The 21,119-nt window shown below is 37.1% G+C and overlaps 1 protein-coding gene across 4 annotated transcripts in view; it reads left to right on the top strand.

Moving 5' to 3' along the window:
• MTHFSD (methenyltetrahydrofolate synthetase domain containing) overlaps positions 1 to 21,119 on the top strand; it is a 53,710-nt gene that overhangs the window by 11,900 nt on the left and 20,691 nt on the right. For 2 of the 4 annotated variants that reach the window (XM_072636252.1, XM_072636254.1), the window contains exons 3-6: positions 3,980 to 4,093; positions 6,150 to 6,263; positions 18,252 to 18,342; positions 20,708 to 20,820. In XM_072636252.1, the coding sequence (XP_072492353.1) occupies positions 3,980 to 4,093; positions 6,150 to 6,263; positions 18,252 to 18,342; positions 20,708 to 20,820 (432 nt within the window). Of the gene's footprint in view, positions 1 to 3,827; positions 3,942 to 3,979; positions 4,094 to 6,149; positions 6,264 to 18,251; positions 18,343 to 20,707; positions 20,821 to 21,119 lie in introns of all 4 variants that reach the window. The other 2 variants (XM_072636253.1, XM_072636255.1) reach the window with 2 other exon arrangements.

Below are 21,119 nucleotides of genomic sequence, written 5' to 3'. Positions count from 1 at the left end.
TTTAGACGTGAAGGGTAATACCATAAACAAATTAGGACAGCAAGGAATAATTTGCCTGTCAGATCTGTGGAGAATGGTAGAATTTTTGACCACCAAGAGATAAAGAGCATTATGAGATTTAAAATGGGTAATTCTGATTATATTAAATTAAAAGGTTTTTGCACAAACGAAACAATGCAGCCAAGATTAGAAGGAAAGAATAAAGCTGAGAAACAATTTTTACAGCCTCTGATTAAGGCCTCATTTCTCAAATATATAGCGAACTGAGTGAAATATATCATTCCCTGATTGATAAATGGTCAAAGGATATGAACAGGCAGTTTTCAGATGAAGAAATCAAAGCCATTTTTGTCATATAAAAAAATGCTCTAATTCGCTGTTGATTAGAAAAAATGCAAAGTAAAACAACTCTGAAGTACCACTTCACACCTATTTAATTGGTTAATATGACATAAAAGGAAAATGGTAAATTTTGAAGATGTGGGGAAATTGGGACATTAATGCACTGTTGGTGGAGTTGTGAACTAATCCAGCTATTCTGCAGAACAATTTGGAACTATGCCCAAAGGGCAATCAAATTGCATACCCTTTGATCAAAAAATACCACTACTAGGTCTGTATCCCAAAGAGATCATAAAAAAGGGAAAAGAACCTACGTGTACAAAAATATTTATAGCAGCTTTTTTTATGGTAGTAGTGAATTGGAAGTTGAGGGAACGCCTATCTATTGCGGAATGTCTGAACAAATTATGTTATATTAATGCAGTGGAATATAATTGTGCTATAAGAAATAACAAGTAGGCAGATTTCAGAAAAATCTTTAAAGACTTACATGAATGCAGGAGAACATTGTATACAGTAACAACAGCATTGTGTGATAATCAACTATGAATCACTTAGCTCTTCCGAGCAATGTGAAGGTCCAAGACAATTCCAAAGGGCTTGTGATGGAAAGTGCTATCCACATCCTGAGAACGAACTGTGGAGTCTGAATGCAAATTGAAGCAGACTATTTTCACTTTATTTGTGTATGTCTGTGTGTTTTTCGTTTTGGTCTTTTTTCTTTGTTTATAACATAACTAATACAGAAATATGTTATACATGGTTGCACATATATAACCTATATCAAATTGCTTACCATTTTAGGGAAAAGGAGATTGAGGGGAAGAGAGGGAGGGAAAACATTTGAAACTCAAAATTTTTTAAAAATCAGTTTAAAATTGTCTTTATATTCAATTGGAAAAAAATACTATTTAAACTAAAAAATATGGATATGCCACTTTAATATTACAGGTCATGCTGTCAAAAATTGTAAGAAAAGTAGATCATATACCTCTCACAGCTCTGGGTAGGAGATATATTCTTAGCTAAACAAAAGAAAGAGGCAATTGCAGAAGGTGAAGCTGTTAACTTTGGTTGCATGAAACTAGAAGGTTTCTGCACAGGCAAAATTAATGCATCTGGGATAAACTGGGAATTAGTCAAATCAGAAAAAAAACCAAATTTCTCTGATAAGACTTTGGTATCTAAAATATATAAAGTTGAATGGGCTAAAGATATGAACAAACAGGTCTCAAAAGAAGAATTGCAGAATATTCACAATCACATTAAAGAATGTTCCAAATCAATAATAATAAGAGAAACACAAATAAAAAACCCTTAGGTTTTACCTCACACCCTGCAAGTTGGCAAAAATGACAAGAAGTAACAATAGAAGATGTTGGAGGTGTTGTGGTATAAGTCACATTAATGCATTGTTGGTGGAACTGCGAAGTGCTATTGCCATTTTAGAGAGTTATTTGAGATTATGCAAATAAAGTGACTAAAATGTCCATGCTCTTTGAACCATACACTCTGTTTTTGGGCTTATACCCCCCAAGAAAGAAAGTCCCCATTTACACCAAAGTAAGCTGTGTGTGTGTGTGTGTGTGTGTGTGTGTGTGTGTGTGTGTTATTTATGGCAGCTTTTTGTGTGTTTGTGTCCATGTGACAGTCAAGAACAGGAAATAAAGTAGACACCCATCAACTGGGGAGTGGCCAAACAAATTGTGGTATATGATTTAATGGAATATTTACTGTGCTGTAAGAAATATGTGTGATGAATACAGAGACACATGGAAAGATCTGTATGAACTGATACAGTGTGAAGTAAAGAGAGCCAAGAAATCAACATTTACAATGACTACAACCGTGTAAATGGCAAACCACAACCACCCACTGAAAAATCAAAACTAAATGTTACAAAATTAGGAAAATCAAACAGGACTCAAATGAAAAGATCTGAGAAGACACTTCACCCCTTGATGAAGGTAGATATTACGCACTGCACAGGTTGGACTTTCAGTGTATTGCTCAGTTGTGTGGTTTATTTTTTTTTCCTCTCTAAAAAGTACTGTTTGTTATGGGCTGGCTGTGGGGAAAGGAGAGGGGAAGGAATCCTTGGGAGAAGTATGATAATAGAAGACAAGAAAGTAGCAATAAGAACTTAATTTAAAAAATAAAAGCAGTTGAATATACTCTAGCTATTAGAAAGATTCCACCAAATACTTAAAATAAAAAAGCCATTGATGCTTAAAGGAGTAAGTTTCTATGACCTTGGAAATTGATTTAAGTCCATACAGTTTAGAACTGGAAAAGACATTAATGACTATCTAGTACATCTTCCCTCATTTCAGAGAGGTGAACACTGAGACTTGTGGGACTTGTGCAGCCTGGGCTCACACCAGAGCTAAGTACAGTCTACAAAAGCGTGCCTTCTCTACTGCCCCATTCTGAGGAACATCTTGTTTTCTAACAATTATAAATAAATGAGAAATTATTGTTTTTATTTTTGTTGGTTTTTGTGTGGATCTGCAATTTCATCTTAGTGATGAACTAATATGAACATTCCCTCCACTGATGAAGACTGGGAGCCCAGTGGATAACTTAGAGTCTTGGAGACAGTTAGATGGTACACAGTGCTCATTCTGGAGTCAGAAAGGCCTCATTTCAAATCCAGCCTCAGACATTTACTGGTTGTATGACCCTGGGCAAGTCACTTCACCTCTGTCTACCGCACTTTCCTCAAGTGTAAACTGGGAATAATTATAGCACCTACTCCCTAAAGTTGTTGTGAGAATAAAATGAGATAATATTTGTGAAGGGTAATAGATCCTTCCTCTCTCCCTCCTTCCTTCCTCTCTTCCTTCCTTCTTCCCTTCCTCCCTCCCTCCCTCCCTTCCTTCCCTCTGTCCCTCTGTCCCTTCCTTCCTTCTTCTGTCATGGAAATGTTAAATGGATTCTGTCAGGGACTAGACTTTTGAAACCAGATCTTCCTTCCTCCAAAAGTAACGTATTTACTGTACAATACTGCCGCCAGAAACCAAATTCTCTGAATTTCAATCCAGTTTTAATAATAATAGTAATGATAACTGACATTTATATGGTGATTTCAAAAGTTGCAAAATACATTACACCTTTTACCTCATTTGAGCCTCAGAACCCCACAGGAGAAAATCAGTACCACACTAAGTAACTACACTTAGTAAATGTATAATTCTTCACAAGGAATTTTTAGTCAAAAGGTCTAAATTTTAAGCCCACAATTTTTAAACCCATTTTAAGCCAAAAAGACATGAGAATGCTAGAGTAGAATCTACTAAAGAGAAGAAGTCTACTAGCTTCCTATGGAAAGCTCAACCCTGAACACATATGATCCTAAAATTTGTAGTTACAGGTTTGGGAAAATAGTCTGCGTGTCGTAAGAGAGGATTGTTAGAAGTTTTTTCATTATTCAGCTTAAAGTCCAGGAGGCCCTTGAGTAAATGTGATGTTCTTTTTAAAACTAGGGTTCTTCTCATGCTGCTGAAAGGCTGTTGCATTTACAGGAATTTAAAACGTCCAGGACTATTAAAGTAAATCCTGATGCTCCCCAGAAAAATGCTCGCTTCCTTGTACTTGATGTAAGTAAGATGATTTTGTATCGTTTTTACCTGTGTAGGGGTCTTACGAGGCTTGCCAAAATATCAGAGAGCTAGAAGCATACTCCAGAATGCAAGAAGTTAAGGTGGATCCTGATAAACCTTTGGAAGGAGTTCGGCTAATAGTACTACAGGTAATCATATCTTGTTAAGATAAAGTCAATATATTTTCTAAGCAGTCAGTGGCTTTTCCTTGAATAAGAAGATGGTGCTCCTTCCCATATAGCACACCTTTGGAATTTGCAGAATAGTGGAATTACAAATTCTTGGAGCTGAAAGGATTCTGAGAAGTCATTTTATCTAATCTGGATTTGACCAAGGAGACATCCCCATTGATGGGGAATCTGCTGCCTCCTTCCTTCCATAAGGATCCGTCAGGCATTCTACTTTTGGACAGCTCTCATGGTTAGGATGTTTTCCCTTACATCTAGGCTGAATGTGCCTCTTTACAGCTTCCACCCATTGTTTCTTGTCTAAGAACCTCTCCACCATCTCTTTGGTACTTTTAGGCAGCTATCACGTGCCACAAAAACTTGTCCAGATTACTTGTTTTCTCATGGTGGCTTCTGAGTCCAGAAAACCTAAGTGTGAATCCTGCGTCAAAGACATGCTAACTGTGTAACTCTGGACAAGTCTTCTCGCCTCCCTGTGTTTCAATTTCTTCTCTTAGGTTGTAATTGATGCCTCTGAGGTTCTTTCTAGCTCATGATAGTTTGTGTTTCTAGTAATAACTGAGGAAGGGGACTTTGATTGATTGGTGAGATTGGTGAGTTTTGTCTTTGGATTCTTTTCCCCTCTCTTTTCTTGGCTCTTCTCTTCCCCCATGAGTACCTCACCTAGACCTTCTTATCCTGAGCAGTGCTCCATGCCTGTGGATTAAAACTTATTCTCGGGTTAGAATGAAACAAAAAAAACTGATTTATACCATGCCATAAATAATTGATAATGGCTTACTTACTGTCATGGCTCATATCCATAGCTATATCTTTTCCCCCTTATGGCAAAAACAACTGGGAGTGAGTGCAGAAGGCAGTGCAGTCAGTTATAGCAGGAGTGGGCTTCCACCCATGGTACAAGTTGAAAGAAGACTAAGGAAAGTTAGGACTATTATCTTTGGATCATTGTTAATAGATGCCCCCACTCTGTGACAATACCCTAGAAAAATTACTGTATCCTAGTTATTGGTCAGTGACAGCTTTTTCTTTTATTTTTATGAGTCAATCTTTATTTCCCTTTTTTTCCCCAATGAACAAAAAACTATTTTCTCTCCTTTCTACTTTCTTGCCCCTAACTCCACCCCACTGGAAAAAAAAAAAAGAAAGAAAACCTTTGTAATAAACATAACTAGTCAAGCAAAATAAATCCTCACATTAGCCATTTCCAAAAACTTGGAATCAATATAATAGATTTTTCAAGGATACTTGTATTTAATAGGAAACTGAATTTCTAATGGTACAATTTTAGGTGTCAGTGACATGCCACAGAGACTTTGGGGTCTTTGTGGTCATTCACATAACAGGGGTAGAAAGGTATACTAGCCAGGGTGCTGGTTTGGGAGTTTATGAGCTATTAATAAACATAACAAGTAGCAACTCACAAATACTGATATGTATTACATTAGACCAGACATTAATGGATAGTTGGGTTGGTGGGTCATTATACTTTTGTGAATAAATTAATATATGTAGCACATAGCTTTCTAATGAAAATAACCCCAAAGGTATGAAGTGCCAAAGACTATACTGCTGAACATAAACGAGAGCATAGGAAGTACAGAAATGTTGTGGTTGAAATTCACACACAGTTTGTTCAGAGTTTGGATTATTAAAGTAATTTTGGACAAAATCTCTTCACTTACAATTATCTACAGTCCTTATGGATAACTGAATATGATTAAACAGCTTATTAAGTACTGTATTTTCTTTTAAGAAATTAATTCTCATTATACAAGGCATTAAATCCATGCCATTGGTTTGATATGGTATATTGTATAATGGACCATCCTATAAATATTTCAACTAAATAAAATGTACCAAAAACCCAAAACAATTACCGTATTTAACTTTGTATATTGGTTACTTTAAGTGTACTGGTCATGCTCAGAAACAATGTGTAGAATATCTGATGTAGTTTGAAGAAATAAGGAGTACATTTCTATTTGTAATCTCTTGCTGCTTTATTCTATAAAAGGGCAGAAAAACTTTGTTAGTTCCAACACCACGATTGAGAACGGGATTATTTAATAAGATTGTCCCACCACCAGGAGCAACAAAAGAAATCTTAAGAAAATGTGCCACTTCTCAGGTAAGTGTGAAAATGGACATCCCAGATAAAGTAGAACCAGAATTGTTTTGATCTCAGACTTTAAGTAGTGGGATAGCACAAAGAGATTTTCAGGGTCAAGAGGTTAGCATTATATAGGATTTTAAAAAAGAGATCTTGAGGCCTTTTTAATGGTGCAGTAATTTCTCAGTGGGTTCCTTGACAATAAGCCCTTCCCATGACAAATACAATTAAGCAAAAACAATGATCTTGGAGACCCCACCTGAGAGCACATGCAACATTCTAGACCAGGACTGGGGAACCATGTGGCCCTTTAGGCCCTCAAGTACAGCCCTTTGATTGAAGCCAAACTTCATAGAACAAATCCCCTTAATAAAAGGTTTTTTCTGTGGAAGGCCACACCCAAGAACCTAAAAGACTACATGTGGCCTGGAGGCTGCAGGATCCCCACCCCTGTTCTAGACCCTCCTTCCTTTCTTCCCCTGCCCCAATGTCTCTCACTGAGAAGCCAGTGTGTTTCCTCATCTCCTCTCCAGGACAAAGATTGGCCATTATTTATTAGTGTTTCTGTCTTCTTAGAGGCACTCCAACATTGACTGAAAATTCCTGTCTTTTATCATCTTTGCTACTATGATAGGTAAAGCCTTTATTTTTGCAGGTGTAATGGTAATTTAAATGGGAAGATTTTTCCCATCCATTAATAGGCCTGTGTGACCTGCTTGGGTCATATGGAAGTCTGGGTCACATGAAGCCCGTGGTGGGAGGAGTTTGCTGAACAGGTGGAGTGGGAAGTGAGTCAGAGTATTCAGAGCTGGGACACACGTGAGTGGGAGAGCTTTTTTATGATTTTGTTTAAGGGAACTGGTTTGCGGAAAGCCTAAGAGAGGCTTGGGTGTGATAGTGCCCCCTGCATTGTTATTCTGCATAGATTTCTTTGTTGCTATGATGGATTTTGTTTTCTGGTGTTGGGATTGGGCTTTCTGGTGTTTGAATAAATATTTTGATTCTGTCTTCCATGTGGAGAGTCTGTTATATTTGTGATTCAGAACTGTGCTGGCATATTCATAGCCTCCCTAGGCACTATAAATATAGCATTGGCGCTACAGCAGGGTAAAATCAAAGAGTTACTTTAGATTCACATTTTTCTTCTTATTGGTTATTTGGAGCATTTTCCCATGTGCTTGTTGATAATTTGTATATTTCTTTGGGAAACTATTGATAGGCATTTTATCAATTACCTCTTTTGAAGTAACGCTTAAAAGTATGTATATTTATTTGCATCAGTGTCCTGTATATTTTGGAAAGGCTTTAATCTGAGATAGTTGATGCAAAGATTTCCCTTCTCAACAATCTCTTTTATTTTAGATGCACTGATTATGTTAGTGCAAAAGCTTTTAGAATGTGAGCTTTTGAGAGCAGGGACTCTCTTTGTATCCCGAGTATTTAGCACACAATAAGTAATAAATGCAGAGTCCCTGACTTCTTCAGAGGGTTGCTCTGAGGATAGTGCTTTGTAAACATTTAAAGTGTGACATGAAAATGAATTATTATTAATCCAACATTTTTTTCTTTTGTCATTCATTTTAAAATTATATATCTTATCTTCCATGATTCCGTCATCTCTTTTTGGGTTACGAGTTTTCCTCTGTAACTCAGGTTATGAAAAGGTATCTGTCCCATTTTTCTCTAATTATTTTGTAATATAATTTCTCATATTTGGGTCAAGTGTTCATTTTAAGAATTCATTGTAGCATATGGCATTGGTCTAAGCCTAATTTCTGACAACGGGCTTTGCAATTTTCCTTGCAGTTCTTCTCATTAGGGACTCTTTCCCTTGTAGTTTGTCTTAAAACATATCTCAAACTATATGATTATCTCAGTAGATGCAGAAAAAACCTAAAAATGTACATAGAGAAATTCTTTTTTAATATTATGAAGGGCATAGATCTAAAACTAAAAGTAAATATCATATGCCTTAGAGATATACTGGAAACTTTCCCATTGAATAAAAAAAAAGCAAGAATACTTTCTCTACCTAGTGTTGTTTGGGGTAGTTCTAGAAATGCGAGCAAAGGCAATAAAACAAGAGGAGTAAAATAAAGGCATCAATTTAGGCTCCAAAAGTCTTAGTGCAATTTAAAGCTGGATAATCTGTAGACAAAGAGAGAAAAACTGTTTGTTTCCTGATAGGGAATCCACAATACTAATTGAGACAATAGCTTCAGCAAAGCTGTAGGCTTCAAAAATAAACCCCCCAAAATGATCATTTCAATATAATATTATTATTATTATAATGTAATATAATGTAAAGAGGTAATAATGTAAAGGGAGATAGCATTCAGAGTAACCACAAAATACATCACATATTTGGGAGTCAATCTAGCAGAGCACATGAAATACTTTTATGAATTCAATTATGAAATACTTAAAGAAATAAAAAGCGACTTAATTAGCTAGAGGGATATTTAGTGCTCATGACTGGGCCATGTCAGTATAATAAAGATGATAATGCTATCAAAGTTAATTTACAGTTTTAATGTTATGCCAGTCAAACTGTCAAAGTGCTACTTTGTAGGACTCAATAAAATAATAATTAAATTCATTTGGACAAACAAAAAATCTAGAATATCAAGGAAGTTATGAAGAAGGCTGAAATAAAGAAAGAATGGTATTTCAAGACATTAAATTATACGTTAAAGTAAAAGTCATCAGAATCATTGTGTTAGTTTTAAAAACAGAGATCAGTAGAACACTCAGCACGTGGGAGAATCATGAATGAAAGAACTCAGGTTAGTGGTTGAGAAACTAGAAAACATCAATTTCTTAGTAAAGAACTGCCTGTCTAATAAAACTACTGAGAAAACTGGAAAGAACTGGCAAAAATTAGGCCTCGATCAACATGTTACACCAGTAAGTTCCAAGTGGATGTGTGAACTTAATGTTAAAAATCATAGCTGTAAAGAAAAATAGAACAGAAGGTCATGTACTTCTTGCAGCCGGGGGTAGGAGATGTGTTCTGAACCAAAACAAGAGATGGAGCACTTGCAAAAGACAAAATGGACAATTGGCTACGTGAAGCTGAAAAAGTTCTCCACAAACAAAAATAATGTGTCTAGAATAAGATGGGAAACTGTCAATTAGGGAAAAAAAAAATCTTTGTAATAAATTTCTCAAATAAAGGTTTTCTATCCAAGATATCAAGGCAAAGGATATTGAAAATTGGGAAAATCAAATGGATTTTATTTTGTTATTGATTCAGTTCTGTTTCACCACAGACATTTTTGTAGCTGCCAAAGTCATGTTTGATTTGCCTCAGAGTTAAGATTGGAAATTCAGCTTTCCTGTAAATCACTCATTGTCTCTGAGCTGTGTTTAGAAGTTCAGGTCTCCAGCTAATGGCTCTTCTATTCTTGTCAGAGAAATTTATTGTCCTTGAAGGATTCGGGTGAATACCAGGGAGTCTGGTCTGTTATCCAAGGTAGTCTGGTCCACTGTTGCTAAACTAAATGGGCCTTGCAGGTAGACTCAAAAAGTGAACATTTCTTAGCGATGGGACAGAAGGAGGCATCATTGCTAACCCCTCCTTCCTAATTTCCAGCCAATCATATTATTCCTCATGCCTGTGATGCTTCAAGCTCTGTAACCAGTCATACTGTTTTCCCCACCTGCCTTCAAGTTTTTGGATGATCTTGCTTTTTTTCTGTAAAAGTTATTTCATTTGAGGTCTTTTGGCTTGCTAATAATAACCCCAGTTATTGGTAACTGCTTGCCTTACTGGTAAATTAAACATGCTTTGAACTTTCTTCCTCAGTTTATCTTCATTTCGACTATAACAATTTGAACAAGCAGTTTTTCACAAGAAGAATTACAAACTTCTAACTGTGTGAAAGAATGCTCTAAACCAATAAGACAATTCAAATCAAAACAACCCAGAGGTTTCACTTTGTACATAGCAAATAGGCAAAAATAACTAAAAATATTATAATAATCAATTTTGGCAGGGTTTGGGGAAAATATGCACACTAGTGCATTGTTGGTGGAGCTGTGACCCAATATAATCATTTTGGAAAGCAGTATGCACATCAAGTGACAAAAATATCCATATCCTTGGCCCAGAAATTCCACTATAAGACTTGTACCCTAAGTAGGTCATTGGTAAGAAGAAAAGTTCCTATATATACAGAAAGATTTTTAGCAGATCTTTTGTGATGTGAATGCAAAGAATTGGAAATAAAATGGACGCCCATTGATTGAAGATAGACTAAACAAATTATACAAAAACGTAATAGAATATTACTGTGCTGTAAGAAATTATCAGTGTGCATATAGAGAAGCATGGGGAAATTCACACAGTAGATACACAGTGAGGTATCTCAGAAGAAAATAACAACTACAGTAATGTAGAGGAAAGAACAATTATAAAACAAGGAAAAGTATATGTTACAAAATTAGAACACACATGGCACCAATGAGGATGAGAAGATACTCCCACATCTACCATTTTGCAGTGATATGGAATATATTTTCTGCCTTGTTCTATGTATCAGTTTTGATAATTGTTTTTCTACCTTTTTTTCTTCAAAAAATGTTATTTGTTAAATGAAATAATTCTCAGGGAGGAGAAAAGAAAATATTTTGGTGATGAAAAATAATAAAAATAAATTTTTATTTTAAAAAACAAACCAGAAAATGAATTGACATATATCTTAGAGACATGGCTGGTATGGGAATTTGTTTTGCTTACCTGCATATTTGTTACAAGGGTTTTGTTTTTCTTTTTCTTTTTTTTTGCCAATGAAAAATAGAAGTAGAAAGGAAATTTACATTTTTGTAAATTGAAAACGTTAATTTAATTTTAAAAAGTGACTTCTTGAAGCAATGTAAATACACAGAAATGAGTAGAAGGAAGTCCAGAAGGAAACACAAGCAAGGAAATACAGTTTAGAAAATTAGATGTTGAATTTATTGTATATTTAAAAGAAATTTGTGGTTTCATTTTTTAAGTACCCCCACAAAGAAATATGAGGTATTTAGTAACTGGCATTTAGTAATCCAAACAGAAAAGCTATGAATAACTTACCTTGTTTATTTAGTTCACATAAAAGATTTTCAGTTTTGTAGCAACCTTGAGAGTACCCAGATTCTACTCACCATTACTCAAAGTGGTTTTGTCTCATTGGAAAAATCTAAGATTTGGTTTCTCCTAATGGAAAATTACTTGGGGGAGATCATCTTTAAAGCCCCTCTTTAGGGGTGCCAGAGGAATGGATATGCTGTAGGATTGCATGAATTCGCCTCAAAAAAAAAAAAAAAAATTTAAGTGTCCTCTGGCGTCCTCTAGTGTTAAAATGTAGTATAAACAAAAGCTGTTAAAACTTCTGTTTTAGCATTTAGTTGGAAATTTCATTGATTTATAAGCAGCCCCCTACTGCAGTAGGGTTAAAAGGAAATTTGATTAAAAAAAAAATGTGTTCTAACTCAAATTGCTATACTTCCGAATTTAAATAACGTAAGTAGAGATAATGTATATGTCAAATCTCATTATAGCACATATTATTACTTTGCGTGTATTTTCAAAAGTGGAGCTCTGAATCAGCAGTCGGGGCAACGTTGCAACTGTGGTCCTGTTCCGGAGAGTTGTAGACCTGGACTTGTGTATGGCCTTTGCAAGGCTTTAGCTGTTTGGGGTGGGGGGAGAGGCAGGAATCAAGGGGAGCGAGAGAGGATTCACTGGCACAGATGTATCCTTGGCCTGGTTACAGGTACAGCTGGGGCTCTTAGTCCAGTGGTCAGAAAAGGGGTTGTTGGTTGAGGTGTCACTCAGCTAGACTGATAGAGGTGGGTAAAACTTGGTTGGGTTTTTTTTCAGTGTGTTCAGGATTTAACCATGCCCTGCCCCATATTTAAAAGGTGGGGCATGGAGTAATGGCAGAGTCATCATCAAGCAGTCAAAATTAGGATAACTGCTTGAAGCACGGTAAATTGGTATAAAAAAAAAAAAAGAAAGAAAGAAAGAAAAAGGGGAGGGGGTGATGTTTTGGCCTAATGATGAAACATGACATTTGCCTTATGATAGTTTTGTTACCACAATGATCCAGTCTGGTCTGGAACACATTACTCAACTGGGTTACTTAACTGACTTTTTGACAAAAAGTAAACCAGCACTCCTGGAAATATCCTTTATCTTGTTATTCCTCTGCTTAAAGGATTTCTCTTGCCCCTCGTAGCAAAGAGACAAAAGACAACAAGAACAGGATAGTGTTTACACTGCCAGATGTGCACTTTCATGTGTGGCCATAATGGTTCATCCATCTCAAGTGGGAAGTGGACAGAACTGCCCGGGACAAAGAATGAGGTTCCAAAGTCCACTGCCGTCACAGTTCTGAAGCTTCCTGTCCCTCTCCAAGGTCTTTCAGAGGTTACTAGTAGAGGTTCAGCCATCAATTATTACCATACCCATATTAATTTTTCTGATTTGTATCATAAGGTTGTAACTTGAAGTTGACAATCTCTTTAACATTATATATAATGCCCTATTTCGTGGTGCTTTTTATTCTAAATCAAACATCTAGAAAACCTAGAAATATATAAATAATATGAATATATATATAAATATAAATTTTAATTTAGCACAACTTGCAAAAATTGGAGACAGTTATGAAGAACTATATTAGGTAATGTATATAAATAGAAAACCACTTATGAAATTAGCACATATAGTTCATTTTAAAGTTCATGACCCAAGCCACAATGATCGTTTCATCTTGCTATGTTGTTCAAACTGTCACAATCCATTTTATCTAGATAGCTATTTCCAGTGAATCAGGTGAATTAAATAAAAAAAACTCTTTGTATTTCCTTGGATGTTAGTTTCTGTGTTCAATGACTGGCCCAGCTGATGGACTGAACCATGTTCTTCCTTAATCTCAAGCTCCCTTTTCTTTCCTCAGACTCTATCCCTTGAACAGATTTTCTTCTAATGTTACTGCCATTGGTTGTAGTTTTTGGTCCAGTTGGTTTGAGAAGCAAAAAGGGCTCTGACCAACTGAAAGACCCCATATACTGAGGGTGATCCAGGAGGCAGGTGGTGAAAGATGTGTACTGGCTCTGTGGGCTACAACAGGTGTGGGAGAGGGGAGACTGGGAGAGGGGGAAGGTGGGTAAACATGTAGGATATTGAGGGTAACCTGCCAAAACAACCAAACTAACACCAGAGTTTCTGGGACAGAGGCACTAGAGGAAAGAATTTTAGCTATGGAGAGTGAGCCACCTACATAAATGTCTGATTGTCCACTGATCTACTTGTTTGTTCCTATGTTAATCTACATAATTATTTAAAAAAAAAAAAACTCTTGCCATACGGTCATGGTCTTAATAGTTAAATGGTGTTTTCTATAATTTTTTTTTTACTAAACCTGCTTGTACCTTAGCAGTAAAATATGTTTAATGTCAAATATCTTTTTATAGTAGGCCTTTAATAAATGTTGAATATTTATTGAAAGATTCTACCTCTCTTGTTGTCCTAAAAATTTTGTCCTGTAAATTATTAAATAGAAAACTCTATCTTGAGGGCAGGAGGATTAAAGAATTCATTAAGGGGGCGGAGCCAAGATGGCAGAGTAGAAAGACACATATATGCAGGCTCTCCCCACACAGCCCATAAAATACCTGTAGAGAGGGACTCTCAACAAATTTTGGAGCAGCAGAAGTGGAGAACAACAGAGTGGAGGAGATTTCCAGCCCAGGGTGACCTGAAAGGCCCATGGGAAACGTCGGTTGCACCCGATGCAGAGCGGAGCCCAGCCTAGCCTTGGCCGCTCAGTGGCTCACAAACAGCCCTCGGGGGCGGGAATCTCCAATCGCTGAATCCCCAGTCCCAGTAGCAGGGGGTTGGCAGATCCCTCAACCCACAGGCATCAAAGGTCAGTGACAGGGTTTTTTTAGCTGACTGGGAAGGGAGAAGGGCCTTCCATAGCTCTGGCCTCAGGCAGCGACTGCAGAGGCCACATCAGCAGGCAGCAGCAGTTCCCAGGGCAGCCTGTACAGCAGCCCGCATCCATTGTTGGATCGTAAAAACCCTGGGGGCACTGGGGAGCTGATCTTTACCTCAGCCCTGTGTAGAGGCCCTGAGGGAGCTGATCCTTATCTCACACTGAATGGCAGCGGAACTGGAGGCCAGGTGGCTGTGGAGAGGAAACTGCTAAGATTCTGGGCACAAAAATCTCTTCTCTCTCCCAGACCAGTGTACGCACTTGATTGTGCCACCTTGGAGGAACTGAGATCTTACAGATTCCCAGAGTATACCCTACTCTTGACAAAGGACCCAAAAGTCAAGTAACTGGTTGGGAAAATGCCCGAAAAAGGGGAAAAAAATAAGACTATAGAAGGTTACTTTCTTGATGAACAGATATCTTCTCCCATCCTTTCAGATGAGGAAGAACAATGCTTGCCACCAGGGGAAGACATAAAAGTCAAGGCTTCTGTATCCCATACATCCATAATAAATATTCAGTGGTCTCAGGGTATGGAAGAGCTCAAAAAGGATTTTGAAAATCAAGTAAGAGAGGTGGAGGAAAAACTGGGAAGAGAAATGAGACAGATGCAAAAAAAGCATGAAAAGCGGGTCATCACCTTGCTAAGGAGACCCAAAAAAATGCTGAAGAAAATAACACCTTGAAAAATAGGCTAACTCAATTGGCAAAAGAGGTTCAAAAAGCCAATGAGGAGAAGAATGCTTTAAAAAGCAGAATTAGCCAAATGGAAAAGGAGGTTCAAAAGCTCACTGAAGAAAATAGTTCTTTAAAATTAGAATGGAACAGATGGAGGCTAATGACTTTATGAGAAACCAAGAAATCACAAAACAAAACTAGGAGAATGAAAAAATGGAAGACAATGTGAAATATCGCATTGGAAAAACAACTGACCTGGAAAATAGATCCAGGAGAGACAATTTGAAAATTATGGAACTACCTGAAAGCCATGATCAAAAAATGAGCCTAGACATCATCTTTCATGAAATTATTAAGGAAAACTGCCCTGAGATTCTAGAACCCGGGGGCAAAATAAATATTGAAAGAATCTACTGATCACCTCCTGAAAGAGATCCAAAAAGAGAAACTCCTAGCAACATTGTGGCCAAATTCCAGAGTTCCCAGGTTAAGGAGAAAATATTGCAAGCAGCTAGAAAGAAACAATTTTAGTATTGTGGAAATACAATCAGGATAACACAGGATCTAGCAGCTTCTACATTAAGGGATCGAAGGGAATGGAATAGGATATTCCAGAAGTCAAAGAAACTAGGACTAAAACCAAGAATCACCTACCCAGCAAAACTGAGTATAATACTTCAGGGGAATAAATGGTCTTTCAATGAAATAGAGGACTTTCAAGCATTGATGAAAAGACCAGAGCTGAAAAGAAAATTTGACTTTCAAACCAGGTATCAAGAGAAGCATGAAAAGGTGAACAGCAAAGAGAAGTCATAAGGGACTTATAAAAGTTGAACTATTTACATTTCTACATCATAAGACAATATTTGTAACTCTTGAAACTTTTTTCAGTATCTGGGTAGTTGGTAGGATTACACACACACACAGAGACAGCACAGGGTGAATTGAATAGGATGGGATCATATCTTAAAAACATGAAATTAAGCAGTGAGAGAGAAATATATTGGGAGGAGAAAGGGAGAAATGGAATGGGGCAAAATTATCTCTCATAAAAGAAGCAAGTAAAAGACTTTTCAGTGGAGGGAAAAAGGGGGGAGGTGAGTGAAAAAAACATGAAGTTTACTCTCATCACACTCAACTAAAGGAAAGAATAAAATGCACACTCATTTTGGTATGAAAACCTATCTTACAATACAGGAAAGTAGGGAGAAGGGGATAAGCAGGGTGGGGGGATGATGGAAGGGAGGGCAGTGGGAGGAGGGAGCAATTAGAAGTCAGCACTCTTGGGGAGGGACGGTCAAGAGAGAGTAGAAGAAATGGCAGAATAGGATGGAGGGAACTATGGTTAGTCTTAACACAACACGACTATTGTGGAAGTCGTTTGCAAAACTACACAGATATAGCCTATATTGAATTGCTTGCCTTCCCAAAGGGAATGGGTGGGGAGGGAGGGATGAAGAGAAGTTGGAACTCAAAGTTTTAAGAACAACTGTTGAGCATTTTTCTTGCAACTAGGAAATAAGAAATACCGGTAATGGGGTATAGAAAGTTATCTTGCCCTACAGGACAAAAGAGAAGATGGGGATAAGGGAAGGGAGGGATGTTAGAAAGGGGGGCAGATTAATGATAGGGGTGATTATAATGCTTGGCGTTTTGGGGTGGGGGAAGGGAAGAAATAGGGAGAAAATTTGGAACCCAAAATTTTGTGGAAATGAATGTTGAAAACTTAAATAAATAAATTTAAATTTAAAAAAAGAATTCATTAGAATATGTATTAGGAAGTGAATGTCTTTGAATTCCAAATTCTACAAACAGGTCCATTTTGCAACTAACTGTGACAAAGAGCCTCTCATAAAATGCACTAATAGGAAATTATATATAATGTTAAATGTTAATAATGGTAAATTTTATATCACAATTATATAGTATGGCAAAGTTGAGATTCAAATTCAGGTCCTCTAACTTGGAATTTGTTATTCTTCTGCTGTACCACACTGCCCTGTCCAGATTGTTGGGCCACAGCTAATAAGTGAGCCTTAAAAGGTTGTGATTCTGATTTTTACAGGGATTATGGGTAGAAATACTTTGAATTTTAAAATATGATAGAGAGGCATGGAAATTCTGAAGATAGGAACAGGAGAGATGCTAATGAGAAGGAAAAGAGGTCATCATGTAAAAGGCCAATACGGCTTCTCAGGGATCAATTAACTGACCAGTTCAGATTTTAAAGGCATTATAGGGCAAGGGAAGTGAGGATGAATATAGAGTAACATGGTCGTGTAAAAATAGTGATTGGATCACACAGCACAGGATGCGCTGAGGCTCACAATAAATGCTAAAAAGGAACAAGGACTTCATTAAATGGGGAATGTCTAAAGAAGTTGTAGTATATGATTGGGATGGAATACTGCTGGGCTGTAAGAAATGGTGAGGGGGATGGTTTCAGAAAAACCTGGGAAAACTTATGTGAACTGATGTAAAGTGAGAGTAGCAGAAAGAGCAGAACATGAGAACAATATTAACAACGTTGAATGATGATCATCTGTGGCAGCGCAGAGATCTGAGACAATCCCAAAGGACCCATGATGAAAAATGCTGCCCACCTCCAGAGAAGGAACTGATGAATGCAGTGCACATTGAAGCATTTTTTTTCACTTCATTTTTCTTGCCTTTTTCTTTTTTTTTCCAACATGGCTAATATGGAAATGTGTTCTGTATGACTTTACATATATAATGGGTGTTATAGTTTTGTGTTCTCTATGGGTGGGGGAGGGAGTGGAGGAAAGAACATAATTTGGAACTGAAAATTTAAAAAAGTAATTCTAAATCCTTTGCTTAGGTGCTAGAAAAAAAATTATATTTTACAGTCTGAAATTCAAAGCTAATTCTTAATTTACTAAAGTTCTAACTTCTAATGAATTCTTTGCCTTCTTTCTTTGAAAATAGCCATTTTAAGCCCTTGTTATTTTATTTTTTAAAAGCTTGCATCATACCACATTTTTAGTGTCGCTTTTATTAGTTAATAACATATATATGCACACAGACATGTATGTTGTGTGTGTGAATATATATAAAATCTCAGTCACAAGCACACACACACACACACACACACACACACACATATATCTTAATGATCCTTTTTTAACCCCTTGACCAAGGGAAATTTTATTTGAGTAGACGCAAATTAGTTTTGTAACTTGAGTATACAGCTATGACTTATTATTGCCAAAGTAATTGGTTAAATAATATGTGGTAAATTTTCTCTCCATTTTATGGTGATAAACAACAACATTTCATTAGCCCCCCCTTTTTTTTTTTTTTTTTTTTTTTTTGCTATTAGGGTGTAAAAAACTACAGCATTCCCATAGGTTTGGATTCCAGAGTCCTAGTGGATTTGATAGTTGTGGGATCAGTAGCTGTTTCTGAAAAAGGTATGAATAAACAATGTTAATTAATGTTTTCAAAAACTTCTGTTCTAAGGTGTTTTTGTGTTCATATTTTTTGGTATGGCTGTGATTTCAGTTAATATTCTCAAAGTATTCTTTATTGATTTTTCTCATCATCATGACCCCAGGGTAATCAATTCCTTGCTGGACACATGGTGGAGTCACCACTGATCGTCATGGACATATAGAGGCTCTTAAATCCAGCCACCTCATTTTATGAATGAGGAAATCCTGGTGCAGAATAGTGAAGTGACTTTGCCTCCCAAACCCTGTTTTTTGAGAGAATTAAGTCAGAGTCTGAATCTAGCCTAGACCCTAGAGTCTGCCTCAAGTTAGAGCTGAGCCTGCTGGCACAGCAGCTTTCTCTCTATATGGTTTTCCTAGTTAAAACAGGCATCGATGGGTTCACTGAGGATAAGGTTGACTCCTCAAATAATTCACCACTTTCAAATTCATCTACGCTAAGGAAAAGATCTTAAAATGAACCTTCTCTTCTCTTTTTCAAGTTACCTGGGCCTAAAGCTGAATATATTTGCAGTAAATCATTGGTTTGTGAGGGACTTGAGCAGTGGAAAAGCCTTAGCTTCTGAGCTTTGTTTTTCTTGTGATCAGTTGTGTCCTTAACAGCACAGCACATCTCTTATACTCCTCGCCAATTTTTCAGAAGTCTTTGGTCCTTTGCCAGGTGAACCAAACTGTGCCACCCTCAGGAACAGTCTCTGGCAAGGCTATGCTCCCTTGGCCAGCAGCTTAACCCTCAACTGCCCCAAGCAGTTAAACTCCTGTGGTTTATGGTGGACTTTTTCCTCGTGCTGCTATTTCCACTCCACAAGACCATCTTGTATGCTTCAAAACCAGGCACTTTGAAAGTAATCTGTTTAAATTGGCAAATCAGTGGTTCCACCTGGGGTCAGCATATTAGCAGAGATGCACTTGTAAAATAATGTTTTGACTATGGCTAGCAAGCCTTTTTCTTTTATCTCTTAGAGAGAAAGAGAGAGAGAGAGAGAGAGAGACAGCACGCACAAAGAGATGGGAGAGACAAGAAAGAGAAAACATTGTATATTGAGGCCTTTCACAGGATCAGAATTATTTGCGGTCCTTGTGAACCATGTCATGTTGTACACAGGATTTCCAAAATGGCTAGTGTCCATGAATGATAGCAGTATAAAAGAATGGATCTTCTGAGACTGAAAAAGAAAAACTCTTCATATTTTGCTTCCTTTGTAGAAGTTTGATGAGATAAATTCCTTAAGAAGCTAGACATTCTGGGTTTGAGTCCAAGTTCTATTTAGATAATTACTTTTACTTCAATTTACTTATTTATGAAAGAGTACCATGATACTTAGGCAGCTAGGTAGTGCCATAGTGCATAGAGTCAAGAAGTCTCATCTTCCTGTGTTCAAACCTGGCCTCAAACACTAGTCATGTGATTCTGGGCAAGTTACTTAACCCTGTTTGCCTCAGTTTCCTCATCTGTAAAGTGAACTGGAGAAGGAAATAGCAAACCACTCCAGTGTCTTAGCCAAGAAAACACCAAATGGAGTCACAAAGAGTCAGACGTAACTGAAATGACTGAGCAGCAACATAGCTCTACTTAACCCATGTCTCACTGAAGAATTACTTGGTGATTAAGATAACATAGAGTGCGTTTTAGAAAACATATATCTGAGAGGCAACATGGTCAAAAGACTTTTAGAGTCAAAAGATGTGGGGTCAAGTTTCTGCTCTGACTTGTGTGACATCTAAGAGGCCACCTCACCCACCAGAGCTTTCTTCGTATGTAAAAAGATAATAATACTTACTCAGACTACCTCACAGGTTTGTTCCAAAGAATCACACAATATAATGTACGCTAAGGGCTTTTCCACCTAAAACGTTATATGAATGTAACTATTTTCAGTTATCATCATTTCAAGCCACACATCCTCACTTTTGAAGGCTTCACTTTTTCTTCCCAGGAGATTAACATTTTGTTAGAGAACTGTTCAAGTATGCTTCTAAATTACCATCTTAATTATCTTAAAAGAGGATCCTTATTGCCACAGATTAATGGTGAGATATTTCTATGAAATTCATTTTCCTCCCTGATATGCATTTCAGAATTCTCATCTTTAGGAATTATGTCTCACATTATGTAGCAGAATCATTGTGAGGTAGAAATACAGTACATGGATCTTTAGCTATGTGAGGTCCACCTTTGATTAGCTTCCTGTGAGAATGGACTTGTTTGGAAGGGACAAGTGTCGTTTTGAGTTTTAGCCCTGACACGACAAAATTAAAACTGTTCTTTTACCACTGCCAACACCTTACAAGCTGTCATTGCTATTTTGGCTTTGTTTACTGGCAGGATGGAGAATCGGGAAGGGAGAAGGTTATGCTGACATGGAATATGCAATGATGGTTTCCATGGGAGCAGTCAGGGAGGAGACACCAGTAGTAACCATTGTGCATGACTGCCAGGTAATTTCTGTTAACTGAACTAAGTTAACACCACCACACTCCTTCTCTGCATCTATTTTACTGCTCTCACATTGATTGTGATTGTGTCCTGTGTCATTTTTAAGCTGCTAGGGCTGGATTTATTTAATGATATAACAAACAGTCCCCCATCTAAAATGTAAATTTGGGTATGCTTTCCTGTAACCAGTGTGTTCTGTTTCTACTAATGATTCCTTCAGTAAACTTAAATTGGGCACTAGGCCTTGTTAGATCATCTACACCAGAGGTTTCAAACTCACTGACTGTCAGCAAAACTCCCC

The sequence above is a fragment of the Notamacropus eugenii genome, chromosome 1 (genome assembly GCF_028372415.1).
Source record: "Notamacropus eugenii isolate mMacEug1 chromosome 1, mMacEug1.pri_v2, whole genome shotgun sequence".
NCBI lineage: Eukaryota > Metazoa > Chordata > Mammalia > Diprotodontia > Macropodidae > Notamacropus > Notamacropus eugenii.
This window is presented reverse-complemented; position numbering and strand designations above follow the sequence as displayed.